This window comes from Lytechinus pictus, chromosome 14 (genome assembly GCF_037042905.1).
Source record: "Lytechinus pictus isolate F3 Inbred chromosome 14, Lp3.0, whole genome shotgun sequence".
NCBI classification, from domain to species: domain Eukaryota; kingdom Metazoa; phylum Echinodermata; class Echinoidea; order Temnopleuroida; family Toxopneustidae; genus Lytechinus; species Lytechinus pictus.
Genome location: NC_087258.1, coordinates 23,292,470 through 23,302,465, shown reverse-complemented (window position 1 = coordinate 23,302,465; position 9,996 = coordinate 23,292,470). Strand labels below are relative to the sequence as shown.

Below are 9,996 nucleotides of genomic sequence, written 5' to 3'. Positions count from 1 at the left end.
CAGGAGTGATGATGGTAATGATGGCGATGATGATAATGATTATGATGATGGTAGTGATGCCGATGTTTATGATGATGATGATGATGGTGATGATGGTGATGATAATGACGATGATGATGTCGGTGATGATGGCGATTATGACTATGCCGATTATTGATGGTGAAGACGATGATGACGATGATGATGATGGTGATGATGGCGATTATGACTTTGCCGGTGGTGATGGTGAGGATAATGATGATGGTGATTTCGCTCTGATGAAAGGTGATGATTATGATGATGATGGTGGTGGTGGCTGATGATAATGATGGTGTTGGTGATAATGATTAAAATGATAATGACAATGAAAGAAAGAAAAAAAATGATCCTACTAAATTCCCAAATCTGATTTTCGAAGCCAATTTCACTATAAGTTAATAGAACCCCCCTGAAATATTCCAAACTTTTCAAATGCCCATGTGAAGGTACTGAAACCGCTTAAGTCTCCGAACTATAAATTCTGGGCTTCGTCAACTTTTGCTCTTCTTCACACTGCGCCTTTACTTGTGATCAATGCATTTTATGTACAACATATCATTTTACATCAATAGTATTAAAACTTTTTTTTAAATATAAATTTACTGGAGTGCTTGCTCTCTTCTTTTTCGACGAAGCCGTCTGGTTAGAATGGTGATAAGATATGAGATGAATAGAAGCAAAATCAGTCCTCCAACTGAAATCCCTACAGGGAGTACAATGTGACCTGCAGATAAAGGTCAAAGCTCAACGTCATATTGATATTTCGATTATTTGTTTTTTTTTTCAGAGAAACTCTTTATTCAAAATATCTCCACAAAGCATTATAATCAAATTCAAATTGCAGTTTATACATTACATACGGTATTATACATGTATGGAATTCAACATTTTAAAAAAGCTCTATGGGCCACGATCAATATTAAGATATTATGATAAACTAATTTTGTTGCATATTCATAGTGCAACAAAACGTCAACGTCATATTCACATTTCGATGATTTTTTTCTGACACTCTTTATTCAACATTTCTTCACAAAGCATTATAATTAAATTCAAAATACATTTTATAACTTACATACCGGAACAGTATTATACATGTATAGAATTCAACATTTTGAATAAGCTCGATGGGCCACGATCCATTCAGATATACAGTAAACTTATTTTGTTGCATATTCATAGTGCATTCTATCTCATGCTGATATCTTAATATCTTTTGAATGATGAAAAGTGATAATAATTATAGTTAAAAATATATAACATTTAGCTGAACTAAAAGAAGAATAATTTCCACCTGGTATGCCCAATACAAAATCATTAAAATATAATGCAATCTCACTTATTAGAGTGTATTTTTCAATATCTAAAATTCGACAGGTGAAGAGCATTCCCAAAATAAATGAGCAATATAATAGTTACAGTGTATTCTGAACAAAAAAGAAAAGAACACAAATCAGAATTTAATATACCAACAGTTTCCAAATACTTGTTATTATGAAGAATTTGTTATTAAAAAATTATTGGCGTAAGATGGGGGAAGTGGCTTGGGCCCCCAAGAAGATCGCGACCAAGAAGAAAAAGAAGACAAAAGGGAAAGAAGAAAGAGAGAAGGGCAATTAATACCAACAATGGAAAACTTAAAATATATCAAATCCTGAATAATCAATAGATTTAAGAATAAAACTGGGTCCTTGTTTCGATTTCCTTTGAATTCCGCGCTCATTTTTAAAACCTTTCCGTTTAATTAAAGGGGAGTCCAGCCTTAGCCATTAATGTTGTGTTGGGAAGGATAAAAATGAATTAAACAGAATGGTGAAAGTTTTGAAAGAAATCGGACAAGCAATAAAAAATTATAGCTGCTTTAAAATTGAGATCACTAATACTATGTAGATTTCAAATTGGCAACTGGGTCAGTAAATTATGACAAGGGCAAGGACAACTTTCCCATAGGCCATGTACTTAATTATCAGGGATTTGTGGTTTTCTCCTAAGTACCCATTCCCCTGGGGCAGTAATCTAAATATAACCCAGGTAGTATATTGTTTTATGTCCTCATGAAAGAAATATATAATTTGAAATAAAACTTTTGGGGAAAATGACATTTTAGCCATAATATGTATTGGAGTACATGGAAGAGTAGTCCTTGCCTTACATCACTATGACATCCCATATGCGGCCAATTTGAAGTCTCCATGGGTATAGTGATTACCAATACTTACAACTTTTAAAAATTCATAACTTTCTTGTTGTTTGTCCAATATTGTTCAAACTTTCACCTATCAACTTGTCTGATTTTTATTTTCCTTATAAAAACAAGTTTTTATTTGGGTTGGATTCCCCTTTAAGTGCTTATTTTCTCATACTTGAAGTTTGGTTTCATATTACTCAATTAGAATATATGCGCGCCGCTCATTAACCATCGAATCGCTAATATTGTCCTAATCATATTTCCAATCACAATACAATTGTATTCTCGACCAAATTATCCCCTCTCTCGTTGCTCCCCCCAAACGATACGATTTCAATCTCAATAGTACAACATAAGATTCTTAAAAATGATTGGTAAAAATAACTGATAGGTTTGTGAATATGATAATATCCAACTAAATGAGCAATCGTCAAATTAACCAAAATATTGGTTAGAATCTACCAATATTTTGACTATTAATTTTGATCGGATTATAATAATCACCAGCCGATCCGACATTTTGACCAATCCTTTCGGAGAGTGTAGAAATATATTTAAAAAAATATGTACATCCGATACAATCAGCCTGCCGAATCTCATTAATTTTAGATTCACGGTATTTGATACGTGTATTTGGAAACTTGAATCCGTGAAGAATTAGATTTTTTTTTATTTTGATAGGCCTACACCCGTACGGCATATGTGAAACAATTTCTCTTTTATTTACAAGGGGTGAAGAAAAATCAAATTTATCAATGTCTATCTGTGGATGCAAATGCGGTGTCAACAAAATAAGTAGGATGATTACCAATTTGCGCATTAATAATTGAGCATTGTCGTGCACATCATTCCATCAATTATTGTGTAAGGTTTCGGTGCAGAAGATCGAAAGATGACAAAGTACTATACCGGTGAGAAGACGACACGCTAAACTACGGACATAATTAAACTGCACACCCGATGATATGAATTTTACAAGTTGCTGAATAATTTTTAGGGGGATGGGGTAGGGGCAGAAAACCCAACGGAATGACAATATTCCTCACTCGCGCGTGTTTGATTGTCTAAATAAGTTACTGCAAAACTGTCAGGTGAATATTCACACCAAGAATTTCATCAGAAAATCACATTTATTTCTCGTTTTCATTGTTATGATCAACATTAAAAAGTGGCCGCTTTGTTATTTTCATTAAAAAGTCACAATATTTTGCAATTTTATGATGGTTAAAGCGACTGTAATTGATGAAATACATGAAAATGTCAGACGGTCAAAAAACCCATGCCCACACGAAACCTAAACATGAATACTAATCATGCTAATAGTTCTATACTTCGAATTGTTGATAATTATAGCAAATGACTTGAAACTAAATGCAATGATCGATTCCGGTGCTCCCGCTATGTCATGCCAGAAATTCATTGTAAATTTCCTGTATGATTGTCATTCAAACTTTCCCATACATTTATAATTTCATTATTTTTTTTCTCCGCTACAGAGCAAAGACTATGGGATCTATATGAGATTTACATCAACATGTATAACAAAGATTAAGCCGCGACAAACCATGTACAAAAAGTGAGAATCAGTTGTAAATATTTTACACATTCTGGTCCCCGTTTCACAACACCTGTTAATTAACAATTACATTTGAAATAACAGTTTAAGCTACTAAAATCATTCGATTTGATTGGCGGATAGTAAAATTGTTAAGTTTTTTTTTATTATAACAAGACTTTATGAAACGCGACCCTGGTTTAGTATATGGGTTCCATGACAATTGTTCCGGCGACAATTGCTCCGATAGAAAATCTGCACGTTAAGTCGAACCTAACACCTAACCTTAAAAACTAAATAAACCCAAATCATTACCTTTACATTATTCTGAACCCAAAACTCTATTACAATTCTAACTATAACCTTATGCACACTGACATATTGATACTGGGGCAAATATCGCAGGGGTATATGTCGTGTCGCCGACCAGTATATGAACATGGTCGGCTGTGGCGTGTTGAGCCAAACATTAAAGGGGGTAAAAGGGTATTACCAGGAACAATTTTAGCTAATCTGAAATGAAAAGCAAATTTTAGGATAGAATTTTGTCATAATATTCAATACGTATGGTCATATTCCTCTTTCTTCTCTTTTCTTTTCTCTTCCTCTTTTCCTTCCTTCCATTTCTTTCTTTCGTGGTCGTAGAATTATTTTGTGGAAGGGGGGGGGGGGGGGTAGAGCCCCAAAGTCTCCAACTGCATGCCTACGCCAGTGCTGATCGGGTATTGTTTAAAATTCTAAACTTATATAATTTAAACAGCATTGTTCAGTTTTGCACCCATGTAATAATATATCTAAACTATATATTTGCTTAGACTATCAAACAATACGCGAACAATTAATGTAATATTTGAGTTTGTATATGAAGCGATTTAATACCTTGTCACAAGTCCTTTGTCTTTTCATTTGAAAAGAAAACATGATTATTTACCTATATCCCTTTTGCATATAGGTGTCGACTCGGACCACTGGCCATCTATACACTCTATGGATGCATTACCATTGATGTAATAACCTTTCTCGCAGGTAAAGTGAGCAGAATTTGAATAATTATCGATTGTTACGTCACCGTTTGCCGGGGGAAGAGGTGTGCTGAACAAACATTCTGCAAGAAAGATAATAATGTATAGAACAATTTATATTAATGCTGAATATGTTATCAGAGAGAAATAATTTTATAATGTAAAAGAAAGGCTTGGTAATTAAGGGTGGGAAAATATTGATAATAATAATGATGATGATGATAATAGTAAATATCTAATGATAATAACAACAATTATAATGATGATATTAATGATACAAAAAAAAAAAAAATAATAATAACAATATAATAATAATAATAACAATAATAGTAATAATAATAATAATTTGATGATAATAATGATGATTAATTTTCGATAAATTGTCGTCCTTTTCTGAGTAGACTTGTTCTCTTTCGTTTTTTCTTTCTTTTTCTTCATCTCATCTTATTTCTTTCTCTCTCTCTCTCTTCACTCTCACTATAATTCTCACGTTCCTCTGTATTCTAGCTCTCTCTCTCTATCTCTCTCATTCGCACTTTCCTCTCCACGTATTCTTTTATTGCAATGCGTGATTGTGGGTGTATGGATGTATGTGCCTTTTTGTAGGTTTAGTGTGTAGGCTTTAGCTAATGCTGATGCTTTTTAAAATAGTTAATTTAACATTAATATTTTGGGGGTATTTTATTGTACTTCATAATTGTACCTTTAGCATGTTTAGGGCCTCAAACACAAGCACAGACTGATTGTTAGAGGTCCTGGCTCATTAATGAGTCTGATTTTTCTACTTTGTAACTTCTTGATTGTGTTAGTTTACCAAATAAATATAATTTTATTGAATTGAATGATGATTATGATGATGAGGAGGAGGAGGGGGGAGAGGAGAGGGAGGAAAAGAAGACGAAGCAGAAGAATAAGAAGAAGAAGAAAAAATAAAAAGAAGAAAAATAAAAAAGAAAAGCAAGGAGAAGAATTTATGAAAAAGGAAGAAGAAGAAAAAGAAAAAGAAGAAGAAGAAGAAGAAAGAAGAGAAGAAGGTAAGATGAAGAAGAAGGGGGACAAAGAAACAATTTTCTTAGCACATCATCCATAGAATGGCGGCGTTTCCATAAGGGCAATGAGAGCAACCATTCAATCAATCCAGTACATGTTTATATCAAAATAGACAGATAAAATAAACGTGCATTATATACACTCTTGAGAATAGGAAACCAAACCAAACTGCGATTGCTCATACCACCATTGCAAAAACTTTTTAAACATCATCCGAAACCAAACGTGTGTACTTTATATGACATTGGGATATATTATGATTAGAGACAGGTCCCCGTTACAATTAATTCTTGGGCACCGGTGTCCTTTTACAAATTTAAAGTGGTATGGCATAGTCAGATCTAAATGATAAACGCACAGTTTAAATGTTTAAAATAATATTTTTTAAGATTAATTTAAGGAAAATGGAAGATTATTATTCTAGAAATATCACAATTCCAAGTAATAATATTGCAGGGGTAGATATAAATAATCCAACAAGATGAAGTGACATTTTAAATCTTTCAGCATTTTTGTCTCACCTGCATAGCAGAGTGAGACTATATAGGCGCCGCTTTTCCGACGACGGCGGCGTCAACACCAAATCTTAACCAAAGGTTAAGTTTTTGAAATGAAAGCATAACTTAATAAGAGTGTGTGGATCTAGTTCATAAAACTTGGACATAAAATTAATCAAGTATCACTGAACATCTCGTGCGAGTTTCAGGTCACATGAACAAAGTCAAAGGTCATTTAAGGTCAATGAACTTTGGCCATGTTGGAGGGAATATTTAAATTGCTGTCATAACTTTTAAAGTTCATTGATATAGTTGATGAAATGTGGACATAGGGGTAATCAAGTATCACTGACAAGTCTTTGGTCACATGATCAAGGTCAAATATCATTCAGGGTCAATGAACGTAGTATTGTATCATTATATGAATGGTGTTTTTTGTGAATGATTATTTTATAGTAGTTTTCAAAGTCAGCACTGCTGCTATATTGAATCGCATAATGCAGGTGAGACTGCCAGAGGCGCTCTACTTGTTGAATTATAGTTCACTGCCGGGTTAAAGGTCACTCACCACAGAGGGCATGCTGGAAATAAATCAATATGACGAGATGACACGCCAATCGGACCACCATGATAGGAAACATTGTTGACAAAGGGATCGATACAACGATCGGTGATCAGGCATAATTACTGTTTTGAATGGAAAAAGAGCGGGTAAAAATATTTTTTTTATTTGATAGTACTGAAAATAATAGTAATGATGATGATGATAGTAGAAAAAATGGTAATGCTACTGCTATTACTACTACCAGGGGCGGATCCAGGATTTTCCAAAAGGGCACATTTTCCCAAGGAAAAATTTGACAAGTGAAAAAGTTGAAAAATGTCTTCACTTTCAAAAGGGGGGCACACTTGTGTTTTAACGGCATTTTTACATTACGAATTTTAATTGTGCCTCTCAAGAGGCGGGGGGGGGGGGGTGCGGGCAGGCTGTGTCCTATCTGGATCCGCCAGTGACTACGACTACTACTACTACTACTACTACTACTACTACTACTACTACTACTAACTACTACTACTACTACTACTACTACTACTACTACTACTACTACTACTATAACACTACTACTTCTACTACTACTACTATACTACTACTTCTACTTCTTCTTCTTCTTCTACTACTACTACTACTACTATACTACTACTACTTCTACTATTACTACTACTAATACTACTACTACTAGTAGTAGTAATAACGATAGTAGTAGTAGTAGTAGTAGTAGTATAGTAGTAGTAGCAGTAGTAGTAGTAGTAGTAGTACTATACTACTACTACTACTACTTCTACTACTACTACTACTACTACTACTACTACTACTACTACTACTACTACTACTACCCAATATTTGTAAAATTAAGGCAATGTTGCGTTGCAATAGCCCAATATGGGGTAAAAAATATCCAGCAAAAAAGTAATTTATGCGCTTTGACCGAGATAACTAAACTAAGTGTCAATAACAATTATGCGTGTTATGAAAGCAATTATTAGGACATAAACTACACCATAGATTTACATTTATAGCTTCAATCATTACACATCAATTAAAAATGATATAGCACGGTTTGTTGAAGTAATATACATCGCATCGCCTAATTTGGAGACTCGTAATCTTCAAGAAGAAACCTTGTATAATTGTGTGTGTGCAGTTTTTAAGTTTTAGCAAGTTAAACAATGTTTTTGCACTCCTCTTTATTACAACAGTTTCCAAAATGAACACAGTGACATAAAAGAGAATATGCGACATATCCCATATTTCCCGCACGTTTTATCGATTCATAAAATAATTTTTTACTTCAAACTTCACAAATAAAATTACACAGGAAGGCGAAATATAAGACAACATAATGAAATATAATAACCTCCTGGGGGGGGGGGGGGGGCGTTTCATGAAAGGACTTGTCGGACGTTTTATCCGACAAGTCCCATTTTATCCGACAGTTACCATAGGAACAGTGCCTCTCAACCAATCAAAATCATGGAAAGATGTCAGATCTGACAACTTGTCGGATGAAAATATTGATGAAACGCTCCCCAGGACAACACAGCTGGTTAATGAAGGTTCCCTTGAATAAATGAATAAATAAGTCGAGATGTGATATATGAATAATTTCTCTATAAAACATTACATAATAAATGAAATATCAAATATATATATATATTTTTTAATGTATTGACTATAATCACCCAAATTAAAGACAAAAGAGGTTGGATATAACTGGAAATGACACGAAAAGACAACGGGAGAACACAATCAGTTTGTTATACTTCCTTTTAATTCAAGCCTTTTTCAAAATTCACAATGAAAGGGGTAATGTTGCCTAATTGCATTTTTCATTTTTCTATACATAGGAAGATAGTCGGGGGCTATAAGATTTTGAGGTTTGATGCTATAAATCCAAAAGTAAAATAAAAAAATATTGCATGAGTATAATTATTACCTACTTTGCTTTGTTAGAATGCAAGTAATATCTATCCGGGGTTAAAATGATCTGATACATTGCACATGAAAATTCCTGCCTTACTTATGCACGTGATAAATCCCAAACAATAACCTACGCTGTACATACGCGAGTAAGCTTACAGCGACCGAGCGAGAAAGTTTCAAGCTTGTAAAGTGAAAATTACATAAAAAAAAGATATTGTCGCCTTGAATGTGGTGCTCCTGGTATCATTTTCATATTAATGGTAACAATACATCATCATGTTTACAATACATAGGGAAAATTCTTTCAAAAAGTAGAAATTTGCATTCCTCCCCCAACACTCACATCCACATCAAGCTTTACAATCGCATCACGCTAGACACACACACCCACGCATATAAGTATTCTACAACATGTTACACACATACACACCCGCACCACCACACAGAAGTATTCTAACAAAGGCTACACACATGCGCATACAACCTCATACAGAATTATTCAACATGCTACACGCACACACTCCCGCACCCAACCACACACAAAACTATTGTACATGATATGGACCCATCAACACGCATAAGTATTATACAACATTCTACACACACCACACGCCCCCACATAAGACGTATTCATGCACACACACAAGCACACATAAGAAGTATTCTACATGCACACACACAAGCCCACATAAGAAGTATTCTACATGCACACACACCCTAACAAACACACCCCCCTTCGCACCCACCCACTCCCTACAGAAGTATTACAACATGATAAATAAACGTGCACTTACCCGAGAATTGTATAGATAGCCTCACGCCGCCTTCTTAATTCATTTGTATATTTTTATGTGGAGAAGAGCTTTAGTAACGAAATAGCCAACTTCCAGCATTCAATCCTTCCAAGCTACTGTCAGCGTCCTTTTGCTTCGGATGACTTTCATGAATTGATTATCGAACTGATGATCAAAGTGAAAGTAATTCCATATCCGTTTTATTACCACATCAATCTCGCTAAATGTCCATTGTGGGACTAATACACAAATGTGAGGGCTGTCTATATTTGTTGTACTTCGAAATATCTTGCGTAGATTTCATGGAAATACTTAGGTTATACAATTTATTCATATAAATTACTTGCACCTGGCAATCGCGCTCGTACCCGTTACGGTGATCGTGCTTTC

At 34.4% G+C, this 9,996-nt stretch overlaps 1 protein-coding gene across 1 annotated transcript in view; it reads right to left on the bottom strand.

Annotated features, from left to right (window-relative positions):
* Window positions 1–9,996, bottom strand: part of LOC129275977 (uncharacterized) — a 12,497-nt gene extending 2,501 nt beyond the window's left edge. The window contains exons 1-4 of the mRNA XM_064109227.1: window positions 9,607–9,996; window positions 6,899–7,017; window positions 4,693–4,866; window positions 622–742 (exon numbers count right to left, since the gene is read on the bottom strand). Of these exons, the coding sequence (XP_063965297.1) occupies window positions 622–742; window positions 4,693–4,866; window positions 6,899–6,971 (368 nt within the window). The 5' untranslated portion in view covers window positions 6,972–7,017; window positions 9,607–9,996. The remainder of the gene's footprint in view (window positions 1–621; window positions 743–4,692; window positions 4,867–6,898; window positions 7,018–9,606) is intronic.